The 21331-nt window shown below is 39.8% G+C and overlaps 1 protein-coding gene across 2 annotated transcripts in view; it reads right to left on the reverse strand.

The window, feature by feature from the left end:
- CTNNAL1 (catenin alpha like 1) overlaps positions 1–21331 on the reverse strand; it is a 66575-nt gene that overhangs the window by 9395 nt on the left and 35849 nt on the right. Inside the window, exons 7-12 of one of the 2 annotated variants that reach the window (XM_045882864.3) lie at positions 20235–20435; positions 17752–17838; positions 13656–13814; positions 11249–11341; positions 7500–7650; positions 1554–1591 (exon numbers count right to left, since the gene is read on the reverse strand). In XM_045882864.3, the coding sequence (XP_045738820.1) occupies positions 1554–1591; positions 7500–7650; positions 11249–11341; positions 13656–13814; positions 17752–17838; positions 20235–20435 (729 nt within the window). The remainder of the gene's footprint in view (positions 1–1553; positions 1592–7499; positions 7651–11248; positions 11342–13655; positions 13815–17751; positions 17839–20234; positions 20436–21331) is intronic. The other variant, XM_064579413.1, reaches the window with a different exon arrangement.

Raw genomic sequence — 21331 nt, forward strand, 5'->3', positions numbered from 1 at the left:
TATGTAGTTTTCCACATGTTCCTAATGTTATGACTCTGGAGCTCAATTCCTTTAACCAATTTGCCCTTTGAAGGCAAAATTTCAGCACCCTAGTGTCACTGACATCTCAGTTCCGAATACTCCACCCAGGCTGTATAGGAGATTATACTTAGAATAGAGTACTTCATATTTGAGTCAACATATCTGATGGGCCCCCATCTTTGAAACAGCAAGTTTGTTTCTGTGTGAGCTCTATGGACCTCAGAATATAGTTCCCCAAGGAGAGGCTAAAACGTTATAGATAGTTAGGTTAGCAAGCTAGCCCACAGATTCCTATTTACATGAAGAACAGAGGGGCGCCTGGGTGGCTCAGTCGGTTAAGCAGCTGCCTTCAGCTCAGGTCATGATCTCGGGGTCCTGGGATCAAGCCCCGCATCCAGCTCCCTGCTCTCTCCTTCTGCCTCTCCCCCTGCTTGTGCTTTCTCTATGTCAAATAAATAAACAAATAAAATCTTAAAAAAAGAATGGAAACCACTACCAATGGCAATGTTTCTTTGAAAAATATATGCAGAAGCTCTCAGGAGATGGCAGCCCAGGTTGGCCATTCCCCCCAATGTGAGGTCTGGCGGAAGCTCCCCTAATTGGGGCAGGAGTTCCAGAATGGCCAGGGCTACTGTACATAAAGGGGTAGGAGACGCTGGTTGCCTTTTTTGTTTTAACATTTACTCAAACTCTAAACACACACACACATACACACATTGAGTAGATGTACACAAAGTATAAATTATAACATAATAAAACAAAATACCCAGCCCCCTTAGCTTAAGAAACAGGTCATCATCAATACCCTCCAGGTATATGTGTATCCCCTTATTTTTTGTTTCCCTTATTATTACCACAACTTGATACTTCTGACCAGCTCTTCTGTCACCAGTTTCACTGCAGAACAGAAGAGCCTCAACTTTTCCTTGTTCTTCTGTCTCACAGTTTATATTTACTCATTTAACATAGCCCTTTTGAGATTTTCTAATGCTGCTTACTATAGAAGAAATGGACAGAAAATGAACGTGGGGAAACTATAAAGCCGCATACATGTATAAATACGAGCTGCCCCTTACGTTCACTGGAAAATACAGATGATCTGTGTTCTCTCTGGCCCCTCCTTGTATAGAGAGTCACATCACCTGTATCTTTCTCCTTCATCTGGTAGACTATAAAGCAGGTGATAGAGCATTTAAGACATAGCTCGAAAAAAAAAAAAAAAAAGACATAGCTTGAGGTTTTGAGGGTTTATTTTATTTAGAATTTTACAGCCTATCTTATTTTTTTAAATTCAGTTGTGTTTTCATTATTTTTATTTTTACTTTTACAAATGATTATTATTAAAGTGTTTACTGAAGACTGAAAGGGAGCTGCCTGACAAGGTGCAGAAACCATCTTCATACATGTCACCAAGCTGGCCACCTAGTGGGACACTATTTTGGACTGCAGTCAGATGCATTAGTTTCAGTTTCAAATTTACAATTTGGGTTCTGAATAAAACATTCCAGAATGTACAAAACTCTTCTACTTACCATTGGCTTTGGAAGTGACAGGTAGCCATACTTCTCTCCTACAAATAACACATATAACTTAAAACAAATTTTCTATTAGCGTATTTTCTATTATTCACATTTAATTTTTTTAATATGATTATATAGGAATGGTAGTACATTAGTTTTGATAATTTAGGCTATTAATTACATGTGTTTCAGAAACAAAATTGTAATTTGGTGAACATGAAGGCTGTCAACAGTTATATCTCTAAGGTACCTAGTTGGACAATCTCTCCCTCCCCCAATGTAATGGCAGAAAGGCACAATTTCTCTGTGTTATTTACTTATATTTATTTACAACAAGCTTCCTTCATAGTGAAATCTTTCACAGCGGCCTGCCTCCAATGAAACCAGATTCTTCTTTTATCAGTACCAGTTATCAGTGCTTGCTTCCTTTTCTGTGGCTATCAAACCAAATCACTTACACCTAAATTCTTAAAGTATTCTTCCAGTCAAACAGAGCAACTCTAGTGTACAAGATAGGAAGAGGAAATAAACCAAATACAGTCTCTTGGCTGTGAATTAACACATGCAGGAAGCACAGTAACTGAGGAAAGGAAGGAGACATCTGATGCCCACTTCACCCCTGCGCTTCCCTATTTCAAACTTCTAGATCATCTATAAAGTCAGGTTACAATGGATGGTAGATTGTTTTCAAAGCCTAGTTTGATCATAGGGGAAAGGATTCACAATAAGATTGAACAGTAATTGCTTCTTTTTTTTTTTTTTAAAAAGATTTTATTTATTTATTTGACAGAGAGAGAGAGCACGAGAGGGAACACAAGCAGGGGGAGTAAGAGAGGGAGAAGCAGGCTTCCTGCGGAGCAGGGAGCCGGATGTGGGGCTCGATCCCAGGACCCTGGGATCATGACCTGAGCCGAAGGCAGACGCTTAACGACTGAGCCACCCAGGCGCCCCAGTAATTGCTTCTTGATTTCAAGGAATGGGAGTTTGTTCAGCTATAATATATTAGGTAGAACCATATGAAATTGCTGATACTCAACCACTCTGAAATACAAAAACAGCAATTTCATACAGTTTCACCTAATGAAAGTAAATACAGTGTAAGAGCATTAAATCATACACTTTCTTATAGAATGACTGTTACATGAACAGGGTGAGCCTATTCATAACATATTTAAATTTTCATCTAGAACTGTGCTGTTGAATATGGGATCCACCAGCCATGTATGACTACTGAGCAACAGAAACATGACCGGTCTGAATTGAGATGTGTTGTAACTATAAAATACATACTGGATTTTGAAGATTTAATATAAAGGGGAAAAAATGTAGGAGACCTCATTAATTATTTTTAAGTATTGATTATAAACGGAAACAATTATCTTGGATACACTGTGTTAAGTAGAAAACATTGAAATGAATTTCACCTGTTTATTTTTAAATTTTTCTTGTGCCTCCTAGAAAACTTTAAAGTACATATGTATTTTATATTTCTGTTGGACAGTGCTGATCTAGAAAATGAACTGTCATTACGGGTCAGCCATTGGTACTCGGGAATAGCTTTATGGTTCAAATCATTTCTTTGTAGCAGAATAGTAAGGGAATTTTATTAATGATTTTCTGTTCTCAGAATTGTGAGAGAAAAATAAAACTTAAAGACATTATTTCCATGCCTTGTCTCCTAGCGCTGATATAAAAAGTGCCTGATTTAGCTGTGAAAGATTAATAGAAGACTTTGTCATTTAGAACCTCAAAATTCACCATTTATCTTAATTCAAAGTCCAAATCCTGTCTATAATAGCCCTAAAAAGTGGTCTTAATAAGCTGCAGAAACGAGCATAATCATTACTTAAGCATAACTAGCTTAGGCATGAGCAATCTTGTATTATTTACCCTTGTGATCCTCCATAGAGCCTATGACCCTGACATGTTCACATTTTCTCTACAAGAGTAAAAAAAAGCCACCTATCTTAGTATCCCTTATTTCTCCGAGAAAACAATAGAGGTAAAGAAACCAGGGGCGCCTGGGTGGCTCAGTTGGTTAAGCGACTGCCTTCGGCTCAGGTCATGATCCTGGAGTTCCGGGATCGAGTCCCACATCCGGCTCCCTGCTCAGCAGGGAGTCTGCTTCTCCCTCTGACCCTCCTCCCTCTCATGCTCTCTGTCTCTCATTCTCTGTCTCGCAAATAAATAAAATCTAAAAAAAAAAAAGAGAGAAACCAGAAGGCAGGGAGAAATAAATGAAAAAAGGAGCCTTTCTATAATCTGGTTTTCTAGCATTACCATCACCAATTAATCACTGGCACTTCCAGTCCCCGAGGCTGTCTTACAGACACTTTGTTTTGCTCCATATTCCCATCATTTAGTTGGACTCAGAATGATTTGCATATTTGAGGATAACTGCAAAACTGATCATTCTTCAAGACAGCTTTTCCCCAAATGCTCTGCAGGTAAGGTTATCCCTCTTTCCCCAATTCCAATATAAGCCAAGTTTAGTTGATTAAAAAAAAAAAAAAGTTGATAAAGATACCAAAAATCAGTAATCTGAATCATTTTATAATTAATTTTATAGCTGTTTTTTTTTCCATACAAGCCTAATTATTGCCATTGATTCTAAGCAGAGCAAATACATTGACTCAGTTACGTTTAGCTCTTATATCAAATTAAAGAAGTGGCATTAACAAACAATTTCTATCTCTGATGAAAACATGTTATAAACATTAGAAGTAACTGGAAAAACAGGAATATTTATGGGGAAAACACAGTCAATATTTGAATTATAAACCTGTTTTTCAAAGCACTGTTTTCACAGGGGTATCATAAGTTTAATACTCCCAAAATCCTTTGTTTAATATTCCCTAAATCAACACCACAACTGTACCATTTTTACTTCTCACCTTACACCTCCAGATAAACTAAGTTCAGGGTTAAGCTCAAGAGCCCCTCTGATCTGATGGGAGTACCGAAATGATCGCTTATTTGCTGCTCTCATTTTCACTATCCAGAGCTCTTCTGCATCTTTACAAACTAAAGCTAATTTCCCAAGGACAGAAAAGCCTCACTATTTCACTAAAGATGTGCTATGTAATTCCCTATTAGAAGGTCTCACAGGGGCACCCGGGTGGCTCAGCCGTTAAAGCGTCTGCCTTCAGCTCAGGTCATGGTCCCAGGGTCCTGGGATTGAGCCCCGCATCGGGCTCCCTGCTCTGTGGGAAGCCTGCTTCTCCCTCTCCCACTCCCCCTGCTTGTGTTCCCTTTTTCGCTGTGTCTCTCTCTCTGTCAAATAAATAAATAAAATCTTCAAAAAAAAAAAAAAAAAGAAGGTCCCACAATTAGCTTTTTGGATTCCGGAAGGTGCTCTATATGGCATTATCAGAAAGATCATGTCCCCAGACCCACTGAAAATGAATCGCTAACTACTGAAGGATAGGCAATTAGCTAACCACAGGAGCAGGACTGGGGTATTCTAATCCAAACCCAGTTGTCATCCTCAAACTCTCCCTTACCTCTACATTCAATTAATCAGCAAATCCTACCAATATGACCTGTAAAATTCTTCTTAAATCAGTCTTCTTATCTCCATTTCTACTATCATCATCTCATTATCTCTTGTCTGGATGGGTCACTCCCTTGTTTCGAACTCCATGTCCCCCAAATAAGCTCATATTTATCCACAAGCATGTTCCTCCTTCTATGCATCCCATTTTGGTGAACAGCACCTTACACATCCAATCTGCCAAGTGATAAAACAGGCGCAGAGCTATGGAACAGGACCATTAGGTACATCCCTATAACCTGAAGCCTAGTCATATTAATTCTAAGATGGTTCAAACAGAACAAGAGAAATTCAGCCTCTTTAAAGGAGAAACAGTCTACAAGCTGTGAGAGAAGGCTTCTTTTAACATTTAGTTATCTAAAATAATCTCAAATTCTAAACGCTATGATTACAAATTCACCATTAAGGGAAAGTGGAATCCTTCTGATCTGGTCCTTTCTAATATGAAGACCATGGCTTCCCAGGAGAGTTGGATAAGAAGGCAGAAATGGATGAAGAGAGAAAGGCAGGAAGACGAGCATTGACTTTTGAGTTCTTAAAACAACCTCAGGAGGCCCTATTGTGAAATTTCCGTGTCTCAGGATAAGGGGGACAATGACCTAGCTCTGAGTCCCTTTCTCATTGCTTACCATGTTATTTGCTTTAATTGGTTGGTTAAACGATACTTGCAAACATATCTGGTAATTCTTCTAGTAATGAGAGTCAAGATATTCAGAACAGAACAAAGGTAGCTAGAATACAGCAAAGGCTTTTCAATAATAGCTGTAACATGAGTTATAACAGTAGCAGAGAGAAATCAGGATCTGAAGAATACACTCCATCCTTTGTATGGACAGTAGTGGACAGGTGCAAGGTAACAGGCAGACTTGTCATAATAACCATACAGAACAGGAAAAACAACACTGTGACACTGGACTCAGTCCAGTCAATAATGGCTAACCCAGAGTTGGACTTCTTTGTCAAAAAAGCTATTCTTATGAGCTTAATGTTAAAAGTCAGGACAAAGAAAGGCAGTACAAGAAATCAACCAACTCTATCTCAGTTAACCCCACATAAGGATCCTTCTGAACAGCAAGATACTTTACCAGTTAAACAATGGATGTACCATTGATCGAGGCAGCAGAGTTTCCCACCTACAGAGGAATTTCTTTCAGCCCTAAAGAAGTTAAGGTAACCTGATTTTTTTGAGGATAGGTTACCCAAACCTAAAGAAGAGACCATTTACATAACATCCAGCTTAAAAGTAAAAGAAACCACAGAGACCATGTGGTCCAAACATAAGTATAGGATTTTCCTGTTTCAGCTCTAGTCTATCTGTAGTGGGTGCTGGTGTTGAGAAAGATGGGGAAGTCACTTTCTTCATTTCCTAAACAAGTCCCATAGCTAAATGACCATTCTTCTTCAGATATGAATCAACAACATCACTTTACCTTTTAATATATGAAACTTGTCTCACATAAAAATCCATGTGTCTATAAATACTTTATAAAAGCACTGAAGTGATAAGCCATTTAGACTAGCTATCACAGAAATCTTTAAATGCAAAAGCATGGTAAACATTTATTATATTTTACAAATTATGCTATATTTATAAAGTCTATCTAATTTTCTGATTTTTAAAAGCAAATCAGCAATTATCCTATATAGGTATTTTTAAAAATATGAAATGTTTAGATGTTCAAGTCAATAAAAATAAATATGTAATTTGATGTTATTGTGGCTTAAAGGACATTTTATTTAAAAAAAAAAAAGCATGCTTGACACTAACAGAAGCCATTCAAAGAGGATAAAATACATGAAAACACATAAACATAAATAAGAGGACATACTATACAATGGAAAATAAACCAAAGTCCCAGTTGTTATTAAAATAAAGAATAAAAATGATGCCTTCCTATACATTGTGTAGTGCTATTCTACATGTTGTAAAAATACCAATGAACTTACCCACCACAGGAAATTTTCCAAGATTATGTAGTTATCAAAGAGAGACTCCATCCGAGTGGAAGGAAAGCAATTCAAAAATCAAATAACTACATTCATTTCATTATGAAGTTAGTAGAATTAAATCAGAGAATAATTGTATTACAGAAGAGCTTTTGTACTAAAACTAAAAAACAATTTTGATAAAATATAAAATGACTAAATTTCAATAGGAAAACTAGAATATTAATATTAATTCAAAGAAATCTACTACACTGTTGTACAATAAATTGTACTGCTTACATACTACAATAAAGAAGGACACACAACATTTTCAGTTTTTCTGTGGAAGGTATGTTACTATAAAAATAACCCATTGGGTTATAACAAGATAATTCATTTTGCAACTGAGGTTTGACATTAAAAAACTAACAGAGCTAATTAAAATAATAATATATTTAAATACGCGGACAGTTTCTCACCTCGTCTTCCTTCAAACACGTCATTGATTTCTCTTAGCAGTGTTGACATGTCACCAATTTGGGATTCCCAAGCTTCACAAAATACATCTAGGTTTTCTTTAGCAATTTTACTAGATGGATGCAATGTCAGTGTTTCAGCGGCAGAAATTATCTAATGAAATACAACATACACAGGTGTCCATTTCAAAATCTTAGCTCTCAACATCATATTGGAGACCAGACTTAAGTCTGTACTGTTCACTCAACAAACAACTGTGAAGTGCTTTCCACACATAAGCACCATGTTGGCCAACGTGAAGAGACAGGGAACGAAAGTCACTGTTTCTGCGAATAAATAGCATGCATTATTATATACAAACCTTTATCCAGGGAGCAATGGTCTTTATTTCAGGAAAACGACTTCCACAGAGTCATTTCCACAGCAGAATTCAAAGAGTTACGCTCAGACTGGGAAGGGTGGAGTGCGCTGTACACAAGAGACAGGGCAGGGGCTGCGAGGCGGCAGCGGTCGCCGCGGTGGTGCTGGTGGCGGTAGGAGTACCGCTAAGAGGAGTAGGACCGGCAGCAGTAGTGGGAGTGGCAGGTGGCTAGCAGTATCAGCAGTGGTAGGAGTGGTAACATACACGCACACCTATGAGCACACGGCAGATACGTTCTTGAGATACTGTCTCGGGGGCTCGATCTACATTGGTATTGACCTTCAGAAACACACAAACAAAATACATTTTCTCAACAGAGAGAGAGAAACTGAGGCTCGGGGACACCAAGTAACTAATACATGGCTATTCATTCACCTACTCTGTGCCAGGCACTATACCCGTGTTCCTAGCGCTGGGGAATAGCTACGAGTGAGACAGATGAAGACTCACACTATAATGGGGGGAGACAGATAATAAAAAACATACTAGTAAATGATAAGATATTGTAAGTTATGATAAATTATATGTATAAAAATAAAGGGTAAGGACGAGAGAGGGTGTTAGGTGGTCACGGAAAAGGTGGCACGTAAAGGCAAAGAACTAAAGGCCAGTGGGGCCAAAGGAAATCTAGGGCGAGCCATTTGGGATGAGGTGCGAGCACTTCTAGTGTGTTCAAGGATCAGCCAGTAGACCAGTGTGACTGGACTGACATGAGAAAAGGGAAGGTCACCAGAGGCCATGTGATGCGGGACATACACAGTAAGGACCGGACTTTACTGTGAGACAGGAAGTCACTGGAGAGCTTTCAGAAGACTGATATGGTCCACGTCATGCTACCTGTAAGGGAATTAGAGCTACGTGTTCCTCCTGGGGGGGGCACAGTCACACACGCACAGGACTTGACAAGGAGGTGGCAGCTTCATGAGCAAAACAAGGTTCCCCATCTTCAGGGAGGGCGGGCACATGGGCTCTCCAGAGAACCACGAGCTAGATTTCAGTGGGACTTCCCTCTCGACCAGGAGCCATTGTATGCTGTACAAACTGCTCCATTGTGTCCTGGATAGGATCTAACATTCTAAAGGAAATACAAAGATGACATAGCCGAAGTAGAGATGTCCAGAAATAAATACAAATTAACACAGAGGCATGCTCTATTTCCTTAAATGATCCCTTTGTGAAACAGATGGCAAAGACAAGGAGCAAAAGCTAAGGCTGTGAGAAAAAAAATGCTTCTCAAGTTATGGAAATTGACAACAGGCTCTATCACCATCCTGGGGAAGAAAGTACGGTTATTCCTAATATCCCTACTACAATAAAAACAGTAAGCAGAGAATTACAGCCAAATAGCAGCAAGTAGGGCTTGAGGAAAGCAAGAGCTGATTGCATATGGCAGAAGAGACAAACCTTTTCATTCTACTGAAATACACTTAAAGCCAAGGCAAGCAGGATGAATCTCAAGCAGACAAGCAAATACTGAAGCCTTGGTTTCTCTTAATAAGGAGAGATCCTCTGGTTATAATCAACTGTTCAGCAGATGATCATTGCTAAGGGTGACTCATATACTTCCTCCTTCCATGATAAGCCTTTGACACTGTTCTCTACAGAGCACACATCCCTCCAACATTCAACATGTTTCTGCTAGAGGACACAGGCCACTCTGGTCTCTAAGTCACTTGCACTGTTCTCAACTCTAAATCCAAGGGCTCTACATCTATCATGTAATACTACAGTTAGGAGTACGTCCTTTGGCTGACCATGATAAATGAAACAAGAACACCTGGTAAATTGTATTCTGGAGCTTAGACCTAAAAAAGAAAGGAAGTTCTGCCCCTCACTTTTCTCTTTAGATTAATTTGACAGGGACAATATTAAATGGGATATCAATTTTTAAAAGGCTCTGGAAAATTATAAAAAGTTGTATCTCGGGCGCCTGGGTGGCTCAGTTGGTTAAGCGACTGCCTTCGGCTCAGTTCATGATCCTGGAGTCCCGGGATCGAGTCCCACATCGGGCTCCCTGCTCAGCAGGGAGTCTGCTTCTCCCTCTGACCCTCCCCCCTCTCATGCTCTCTCTATCTTATTCTCTCTCTCAAATAAATAAATGAAATCTTTAAAAAAAAAAAAAAGTTGTATCTCAAAAAATTCAGAAAAAATTCACAACTCTTCCAAAAAAGCACAAGAACTTTCATTTCTACATATTCCTATGTAGTCATTTTCTTTTTTCTTTTTTTTTAAGATTTATTTATTTTTAGAGAGGGGGGTAGCACGAGCAGGAGGGGCAAAAGGAGAGGAAGAGAGAAAATCTCTGACACGGGGCTCGATCTCACGACCCTGAGATCGTGACCTGAGCCAAAACCAAGTGTTGGACACTTAACTGACTGAGCCACCCAAGCACCCCTCATTTTCATATATATGTACATTTTACATAGTAGCAATTATAGTAAGTATACAAATATGTATCCTGCTTTTATCATCTAACATTTTATCATCTAACATCTAACAATACATTTTTCAATGTTGCTAATTCTAGCTATCATGATTATTATTTAAAGGTCATAATGTACTATTTGCCTACTTTAATTATCTTGCTTCCAACTGAATCTTATTATAAGTAATGCTGTAACAAACATTGCTTTTGGTTTTGTTTTTCTAATTTCCTTATGTCCTTGGGAATCCTAGGTCAAAACACGTAAATATTTTTATGGCTTGGTCCATAATGGTAACTTATTTTTTTTAAAGATTTATTTTTTTAAAGGTTTTATTTATTTATTTGAGAGAGAGAGAGCATAAGTGGGGGAGAGGGGCAAAGGGAGAGGGAAAAGCAGACTCCCCACTGAACAGGGAGCCCGACGTGGGGCTTGATCCTAGGACCCTGAGATCATGACCTGAGCCAAAGGCAAACACTTAACTGACTGAGCCAGCCAGGTGCCCCTAAGATTTTATTTTTTTAAGTAATCTCTATACCCAATACAGGGCTGGAACCCACAACCCCAAGACCAAGAGCTGCACGCTCACACTCCAGCCAGGCACCCCAGTAAATTGCTTTTCAAATATGTCACTATGACCTGCACTGCAAACAGCTTTACTGAAAATAAATATAAACTAGGACATCAATTAAATGGGCCAATCTCCAGTTTTGCAGAGGAGCAGCATCAGCATGGAATGTCAGCTATGTTCTGGCACACTATCAGTGAAAATTCCATTATCTTCTTCATCACTCTCAGTAGATTTGACCTTTGGTTATGCAGAACCACACACATTTTCCTTCCACACAATTTGTTATGACACTCAGACAAGACATAATATAAAGGAATGATCTGCTCTTGATCATACCTGTTGGCCAGTCACCTGAAATGTCTCCTCTGCATGTACACAGGTTATTTCAAGAGGTTCTGTCCCAGATACATGGCGTAACAATCGACAGACCTATGAGAAAACATTTCTACAGTTCAACCTCCACCTTCTCGTTCTTCGCAATCCAGGCTTTCATTTTATAATTAATAAAGGAAATAAAGCCTTACACAGAAAACTTATTAAAACCTTATTAAATTAAACCTTATTTATTAAAAATCAAGTTGTATATTACTTAGAAGATTATTATAATACTATATTGGTCACCAACAGATTTTCTAGGAATAAAGCAGGAATGCATAAGGGTAGAGCATATTGTCTCTTTGTCTCTATTTCTTATCTCATTATGGCAAGTGGTCACAGAATATTAGAACCCGAAGGAATCTCTGAAAGGATCTAGTAAGGGCCCACACACTGTATGTATGAAGCAACTTCACTCAGAGAAGTGATTTGCCTAAGGTCCCTCAGGTATACTATGTCAAGCTACACATTCTTTTTTTTTTATTTTGACAGAGAGAGACCCAGCGATAGAGGGAACACAAGCAGAGGGAGTGGGACAGGGAGAAGCAGGCTTCCCGCTGTGACCTGAGTGGAGCTTAATGACTGGGCCATCCAGGCGCCCCCAAGCTATACATTCTATCAACAAACAACACTTCCTCTCAGGGTCAATTAATTAACACACCTTTCACTGGAGAAAACACTGGATTAGGAAAGGTTGATGTAATGAGAAAAGAGCCTTTATCAGAGAAAATTATTGAAAATCTTCAGACTTGAGACAGAAAACATTTTTTTCACTTAAAAATTTTGCTGCAGGATTCCTATACATAGCAAGATTAAACTGTTTACAGTCATAATACTTGGTTTATAAACAAAACAGCAGCATAACAGGTGAAGGTAATCAAAAGGTACGAATCTCCAGCTATAAGATAAATATGTTCTGAGGATATAATATGTAAGACTAGAATTAACAGTACTCTTTTGTATACTTGAAAGTTGCTAAGAGAGTAGATCTTACAAGTTCTACTTGTAAGGAAGGAAAAATAATTTTCTGTAACTATCTGAGGAGGTCATGGATGTTAACCAAATTTATTGTGGTGATCATTTCAAAATACATACATATTTGAGATTATGCTGTACACCTTAAACTTACACAATGTTATATGTCAATTACATGTTTAAAAAACTATTTTAAAAAACATAATCATCAAATCTATTGTAAAATGGAGACGTATCTATAGTCATTTTAAGAATGCTCCCTAGCAGTTTTCTTTTTTCTTTTTTTCCCTAGCAGTTTTCATATGTACGCAAGTAAAGGAGAGAAAGGTAGTCGACTTAGTCTAAGGTTCCTTCTAACCATTATTTGGAGAGCTGGGGAGAGCAGGTAATATGGAGACAGCTCTATGGTTTGTATCTGTGCATTTATATACATGCTGGATATACCTGATATGCACAAGTTATACACAGCTTAAGTATACATTTTTTACTAAGAGATGTCTAGTGTTTTCAATAAGTGAAAGGCTTAGAATATCAACTAATAATTGAAATTATAGCAAAAGTGGCAGGTGAAGCACCAGTAACACCCAACAGAGGTTTGGGCAGAACAGAAGAGGTTCAGAGGAGGAATACTGTGCTGAATGTCTTTTGTCCGTCCACATCCACTCTCCTTTCTCCTCAAACTGCTTTACGCCCTGGGAGACTGACATTTGTGGTCTCCAGCTATGTTTGGCCAATGGGAAGCCCCAGCAATAGACCAGCAGGAATGCAAACAGTAAGGGCCTTTATTCTCATGCTTTTTCCCTGCAGGGTTGCCTTGGGCTGTGGCTCTGCGTGTAGTCTTGAAATCAGAACCTCTCACGGTGGCTTTCTGAAAGACTCTATGCCCTTCCAGTTTCCAATAACCACTCCTCTCCCCGATTAATTTGGGCCTACCAGCAGTACCAGCTCTGCTATCGCTAACCCCAATTACTGTACTCCCACGGTTCCCCCTACACCGTGTCTATGTAATTGTAAACAGCTCCTTTATTAGTCTCTTTAAATTATCCTAATTCAAGTGTGCCATCTCTTTCCTGCTGAGACCCCACAGGTTCAAATAGAAACAAGGTCATAGGATGTGTCTCCACTGCTCTACTCCTAAGCCTAACCTCTCTGAGAGAATAAGGACAAGAGGATTAGTAAGTGTATCTGCGGGTTCCAGCATTTTTTGTTTTGTTTTAGAGGCCAGATTGTTTTAAGAACAGGACAGATAAACATTGTATCTTTAAGATTCCAAAGGAGACAGAGAAAATGCTCATATAAGTTACCCCCAAACTATATTTGTGTCAATATTCCCTGATGATGGTACGGCTATCATGAAACCACAATTTCTTTAACAAACAAACCTATTACTCACCTCAACAAGCTGCTCTTTCTGTTCAGAGAGTTTACAGGCATACTCGGCCAAACCTTCTAAATTTCCTTCTACTCCAGTAAGTTTTAATGCTTTTAGGACCACATGATCAGCATGGTATTTTAACAGATCTGCTGTCAGCTGGGTTGCTGTCCTGTGAAGCTGCAGATGTGGGGGGTGAAGGGCAATGAAAGAAACACAACAGTCAGGTTTTGTCATCAAGCAGCTCACAAGCACTTTAAAAATGAAAAAGGAGCAGTCCCCACTTGATCCACTGAGAGAGGAAAGCATAAAATTCCTGTGGCAACAGTAGCAGTTGGGCCACACAGGGGAGCTTGTCCTTTCTCCCAGGCAGGAGTGACAGGGACATCTTTGAGTCCCCTCATGTGGGCAGAACTGCTGTCTGCAGAAGATGACCTGCTCAGCTAGTGTGGCATGGCTGGTCCCTTTCTCATCCTGCTATTAACTAGTTCTTGCCCACATAGCTTCTCTCTCACTTAAAAAATGCTTCCACTACTCTGGAAGTTAGTAAGAAACACAACAGTATTAAGAGGACAGTATTCAGAGTACTATGAGGATAATCAAATGGCAGTTCATGATCAGTAAGGTTTAATAGACTTTTGAAAAGGTACTGATGTGAGATTCAATCAATTAGGTATTCAACACAATTTTATTAGATACCCAGATCATGGCAGACACTGTATTAGAGGCTGGACATACAGACAAGTAAGACATACTCCCTTCCCTCAGGGGGTTACAGCCCACCTGTAGTTGCTATCTAGAACTTTACTCCCCAACTCTTGGGTCACAGGATAAATGACAGACAAAGGGTAACCAAAACCCCGAGGCTGTATTTGACTTGGAATGGATTTTAAGCATGGCCCACTCTCAGCAGATATCTTTGGGTACTATTAACTCCAAAATCTTCCCTTCATCCTGCTTTTTGTTAAAGAAAAAAAAAAAAATGATGTGACGGGTTATTCTGGGGTTCTCCAGCAAGAGATTGTTTTTAATAACACTGTCCTAAGGAAAATCTGACTTTGAACGAAGGCTATTGAATCAAGTGATTTTTTTTTTCCTGGAAATAATCCAATGTCAATTCAAATTACAGGACTTTCTACAAAATTAACAATGGGGTAGTCCGCATTCATGCAATCAAGTGAGAATAATTACAGTCAGAAACAAAGACATTAAAATGTACTTTCCTTTGGAAACTAAATGCCACATAAGAATTTTAAAAGATTTTTTTTAACCATCAGGGCCTTAGAGAATACCTAATGCCAGCCCTTTATTTTACAGACTATGAAACAGGTCCTTAGAGACTGAGTGACTTGCCCACAGTCACGTAAATCTGAGTGGTTCTAGAGACAACTTATTACCACGCCTAAGGGAGGAAGGGTGAATAAACCCAAAGTTCACTCTGCGCAATGAACTGACAGCGGTTTTATAGAGACCATCTGCCTTAATCATTATAAAAATTCTTCTAGGGGCGCCTGGGTGGCTCAGCCGTTAAACGTCTGCCTTCGGCTCAGGTCAGGATCCCGGGGTCCTGGGATTGAGCCCCACATCAGGCTCCCTGCTCAACAGGAAGCCTGCTTCTCCCTCTCCCACTCCCCCTGCTTGTGTTCCCTCTCTCGCTGTCTCTCTGTCAAATAAATAAATAAAATCTTAAAAAAAAAAAATTCTTCTAGGTTGATGTTGTTACACTCATTTCAGAGGTAAAGAAAATGAAGCTGGTGGAAAGCTGCTCAGTCTATCACCAAAGGATTTAATCCTCTTACTGACAGTCAAATTTTAACAATAGTTTAGTTAAAATTGAATAGGCTGGAAAACATGGATAGGCTTTTTTTTTAAACCAAAGAAAACCATAACATCCTTCTATGTTTAATAAGATGGTAAAATGAAGGTCCACTAAAATGTGAAACGAATCATCATGTATATAATTTATCAAAGAAAACCAAAACCCAATTCCATTCTCTTGAACCCCTGACTGTGCAAAATATAAAAGAATAAGGGAATTAGAGATAAGGAAGCTCTGTTTGGAGAGCTGATGGGTGCTTACTGGGTGCACCCCAGAGTAGAGGGAGCAGGACGGCACAGGAGCTGCCGTGAGGAGCTGCAGGGCCCCACAGGAGGGCCTCTGAAGAACACACGCAATCATCCAGGAGAGACAAAGTCAGCCTAAACAGAGCCCAAAGCATCCTGTAAGGGCACCAGTTTCAAAGAACTTTCCACCTTCCTACTTCCTCTCTTTTGGCCTTGAGCCACACACACCTGGCAAAGATCGGGAACTGAAGCTAAGAGGGAGGGGGGAAAAGGAAGAAAGGTGTGAAAAGAGATCAGAGACCACACACACATTTCCTAAAAGCCCTAGGCGAGGCTGAGAGCTGGGAAACAGGGGTAAGTGCTATAATTGAATGAATAGCAAAGCAGCAATTAATGTATTGGAGAAATCATCCTAATTATGGAAATGAGACTGTGTTTCATGACCTAAGGCAGGGACTGGCAAACTTAGTCTGTAAAGGGCCACATAGGGAATATTTTAGGCTTTTCAGGCTGCACAGTGTCTACTGCAACTACTCAATTTGTTGTGAAAAAACAGTAGACAATATGTAAGCACACGGGCAGGACTATGTCTCCCCAAACTTGACTTAAAACACACAGCCTGGATGTAGTTGGCAAACATCTGACTTGCAGTGACTTTCAATAACCTGAGAGTGATCAAATAAGTCATGAGATGACCAAGTCTTGCAGGAAGCAGGGAATTCTCAACCAAAAAATATTTTTATTTTTTTTATTTTTTTATTTTTTTTAAAGATTTTATTTATTTATTTGACAGAGAAAGACACAGCGAGAGAGGGAACACAAACGGGGAGTGGGAGAGAGAGAAGCAGGCTCCTCACTGAGCAGGGAGCCCGATGCGGGACTCGATCCCGGGACTCCAGGATCATGACCTGAGCCGAAGGCAGTCGCTTAACCAACTGAGCCACCCAGGCGCCCCAAAAAATATTTTTAAAAATCAATTACATTAAGGTTATAGTTTATATACAGCAAAATGTACCAAGGGTACAGTTTGATGAGTTTTGACATTTATATCTACGTAACCACCACCACAATCAGTATTTAATACATTTCCTTTTTTTTTTTTTTTTAAAGATTTTATTTATTTATTTGAGAGAAACAATGAGATAGAGAGAGCATGAGAGGGGGGAGGGTCAGAGGGAGAAGCAGACTCCCTGCCGAGCAGGGAGCCCGATGCGGGACTCGATCCAGGGACTCCAGGATCATGACCTGAGCCGAAGGCAGTCGCTTAACCAACTGAGCCACCCAGGTGCCCTTTAATACATTTCCTTTATCACCCAAAGTTCTCCCATGCCCCTTTGTAGTAAATATCCCCCAACTTCTGACCCCAGGCAGCCACTGATCTGGTTTCTGTCACTATAAATTAGTATTGCCTTTGCTAGAATTCCTTCTAAATGGAATTATATATATACACATCCACTCACACACAAAAACACACTCTTTGGTGTCTGACCTCTTTCAGTGTTATGTTTTAGTGATTCATCCATATGATTACCTGTATCAATATTGTTGCTTTTTAGGGGCGCCTGGGTGGCTCAGTCGGTTAAGCGACCGCCTTCGGCTCAGGTCATGGTCCTGGAGTCCCGGGATCGAGTCCCGCATCGGGCTCCCTGCTCGGCGGGGAGTCTGCTTCTCCCTCTGACCCTCCCCCCTCTCATGCTCTCTCTAGCTCATTCTCTCTCAAATAAATGAATAAAATCTTAAAAAAAAAAAAAATTGTTGCTTTTTACTACTGAATAATACTTGTTACAGTTATATACCAAAATTCATTTATTGATTCCCCTGTGGATGGAAACTTAGGCTGTTTCCGGTGTGGGGCTATTATAAATAAAGCTGCTATGAACATCCACGTACAAGCTTTGAGAAGGACGGCATTACAAAAAGCAGTGACTTCAAAATGGAAAACCGTCTTCTGGGCACACAGACCTAATACTACTAATACTAAGGCACTTCGTACATACCATGCCACATAAACTAGCAAAGGACTAAAAGAGGCTAAATTTCAAACTATACTTACTTCTTTCTTAAGTTCTTTGAGACTGTGACTGATTTTCAATACAGCGAGTTCTAGTTCTTCAGCAATACTTTTTGTTTTCTTGCTTTGCTAAAAATTAAAAATATGTATATATAGTGTTACCTCATCTTTTTAATCTGGTAACTCCAATTTCACTTGAACAATAAATTATAATAAATGTTTAATATCATTCTGTGAGTTATAAAAAAAGTAGATTTTAAAAATTCACCTTTTTATGGACAGAATGGAAAATAGGATTTTAACTATCTAGTTATATTTTCCCATTGTAACTATAAAAAGATGAATTTTTAAAATCTCATTTTGTTAATAAATTTATCATGTCTAAAATGATTCTATTTTATCTTCTGCCCAGAATGCTCATCTCTTCGCTCTTAATGGAGTTAAAAATTAAAATCCTATTTACCTTTAAGTCTCTACATAAATGTCTCTTTCTCAGAAAGGCCTTTTCAGATCACACAATCTAAATTAGGCTCTCTTCTTACCCATTCTAATCTTTCTCTAAGTAATTATTCTAGTTTACAATTACATATTTACTTTTTTTATTTTATTTTTTTTGATTAAAGTCGATCTTCCCCACTAGGCCTTGGTAAGCTCCATGAAGGCTGGGATCACATTTATTTTGCTCACCAATGAATACATAATACCTGGCACAGCAAATGTAAGGTAGAGGTACTCAGTTCTTAGAGTGGATAAATCAAAGTTAAATGCCAATATCTTCAAGAAGTCTTCTTGATTCCTCTCCCTAAATATAAATTTGCCCTCCTTCAAGTCCCTGCAACACATGGTCTGTACCTCTGGTAGGACACTTAACAAAGCTTTCTGTACTTGTCTTACCCCTTCCCACACTTTTCTCCACTGCAAAATTCTTGGAGGCAAAGATTTTATCTTATTCATCTTTAGATTTCCGGTGCTTGGCATACAAAAGGCACTCAGTAACAAATGCTGAAAAAAATGAATGAATAAACAATACATCTGGCATGCAGACTCAGAGATCTGAGTGCTTGTGAAATATGGGAAAGGTGCTAATTACAAATTTAAGTGTTGACAGACTCGGATTCCCAACACAGCATTTCCTCACAGAAACTCTTCATGTGGACTGTTGGGTTTAAAATTTAAAACTGAAGCAATCTACACTTCAGATTAGATATCACATAGATATTTCAAAGTAATCACAAAATACTGCTTTTAGCCGTGACAGCACTCTACTCTAGGTTAGTTTCCCGTTAATATGAGCATTTGCACTGTCATGATGCCAAGGAACAGGAGAAATCTTGATTTATATCCACTCTTCATTCAAAAATCAATCGCTTTACATGAAAGTCAACTGCTGCTTCATTCACTATTCTCAGCCACATTCACCCCTCTTTGTCTTTACTGCCAAAGCTTTTGTTCACAGCTGCCATGTTTGCTCCATCTACACTGTATGTTGTAAATCACATTAAATACTTTTTTTGACATACCCTAGGTCTAAGAAATAAATAAATAGTGCCACAGCCCAGTCTCAAGCCTCTACCTTTCAATTTTGTAACCATTCTCTACAAGAGTCTGGATACACACTTTCTATGTTGTCCCACTCTGTCCATCTTTTTTTAAATTTTTTTTAAGGAAACTCTACACCACATATGGGGCTCGAACTCATGACCCCAAGATCAAGAGTTGCATGCTCTACCATAAGCCAGCCAGGGACCCCCAACTCTGTCCATCTTTACCATTCTCACTACATAACCTCCCAGGCTGTATGCACACCAGCAGTCTACCTGAGAGGTAGGCTGCTTACAATCTTAGACCAGGAATCAGTGCAAGGTTGAAAAATTTTTTACCTGCTTGCTGGATCTACCCTTGTCTTCACTGAGTCTAGGCGTCAATAAATTGTCTAAATTGTTGTTCTGCAGGGGCGCCTGGGTGGCTTAGTTGGTTAAGTGTTTGACTCTTGATTCCCTCTCAGGTTATGATCTCAGGGTTGTGAGATCGAGCCCCACCTCAGGCTCCATGCTCACATTCTCTCTCTCCCTCTCCCTCCCCCCTTCCCTTCCTTCTTTCTCTAAAAAATAATAAAATGAATTGTTGTGTCTATAAATCAGCTGTCCTCAGAGTTAAGCACTGTGCACGTGTGAATGGCTTTGGCAGTAAGACTCAGGGGACGAGAACCTCTAGGTAGGGCTCTTCACTCTGAAGAAGCATTTTGGGGAGGAATTTTCCAGAGGCGAGTTTGGTGGACGAGTGGGGATTATGGGATGAACTTGTGATAGTGATGGTGGTACAGAATGAGGCTGGCCAGGATGAGCAACTGAGAAACAGCAGGCCTAGAAATGGCAAGTACTGTGAGCGCTGGATGGGAAGGATGCTTCGGGCCAAGAAGGAGGGAGAAAAGGGATGAGACATCCTTGTCCCATTCCAGACCACATTCTCAGAGCTTTAGGAAAAAGCTATAGTATAGGATCGCTCTGACGAAAAAAAGTTCTTACACTTTGAATCCACACAGAAAGTAACTGCTGCAGTTCCAGTCTTGCCTGAGTGGACAGTTCCAAGATGCGTTCCCTGTGCTCATGGCTGGTGTAGGCAGAATCCGTAAAGTCCTCAGTGCGCTCCAAAATGACTTCTAGAGTAGCAGAAAGATTCTCTTTTGACTGAAAATAAAGATTCTCCAGAAGAGCTTCAATATTCATCTGAGAACAGAAAGGATATCCATCTGCATGAGTCAATATTCCCACATAACCAAATGCGCTGTAACTTCTAAGAGTGCCCAGAGAGACACTAGCAATTTCCTTCCCTGTCTGAGGGCTCGGGGGGAAATACAACCTCTAGTGATGACTCTATTCTCCAGGACACGTTGCTCAAGGGCCACCAGCAACCATGCAGAGATTCACTACAACAGCTGTTAATACAACAGTCCTATGAAGTCAGTAAATACTAAGGCAGAAAAGCATGATCATGTAGCAACCGGTAGGAAAAATGAACCAGCCCACAGGTAGAGAATTTGCACCTGAGAAGGTGCTGAGGCAAAGTTCTGAAAGATGCTACACCCAAATATGAACTTGTGTTGAGCCCAGGGGGGCAGGGTATGGAGGGTGTGAGTATGGGAAGGGCTGGGAAAGGCACCAAATTTTCCTTCCTTAATTCAGCAAAACTCTCCTAGTAACCTAACCGGTCTCCCTACATTTTGACTTATGTCCGACAGCACCTCCCTGACCAAAACTTTCTCTACCATCCTCTACCTGTATCATCTTTCTAAAATGGAAAGCTTCTGATATTGCCACCTCCCTCTAACTGACTCCTCACCACGTATAAAATTAAGCTCAAATTTCTACTGCGTAACACAAAATCCTCTAGGGTCTTGACTTTATAGATCTTTCTGACAGTCTGTCCAACCACCCCTCAAGTTCCCAACAACCTGTCACTTCAGCCATCCTGTGCTCAGAGTTCCCGGAACACGTGACGGACATGTGTTCACTGGCGCATCTTTCTCTCTCTCAGCTGCCTATGTGACACTATGCCGCTGCAGCTGGGTCTAAACGCCAGCCCATGAGCGGAGTCACAAAACAACTTGGGCCAAGAGGCGATC

Source organism: Mirounga angustirostris, unplaced genomic scaffold (genome assembly GCF_029215605.1).
Source record: "Mirounga angustirostris isolate CCGP_5_RB_7025 unplaced genomic scaffold, mMirAng1.0.hap1 SCAF_15, whole genome shotgun sequence".
Taxonomy (NCBI): domain Eukaryota; kingdom Metazoa; phylum Chordata; class Mammalia; order Carnivora; family Phocidae; genus Mirounga; species Mirounga angustirostris.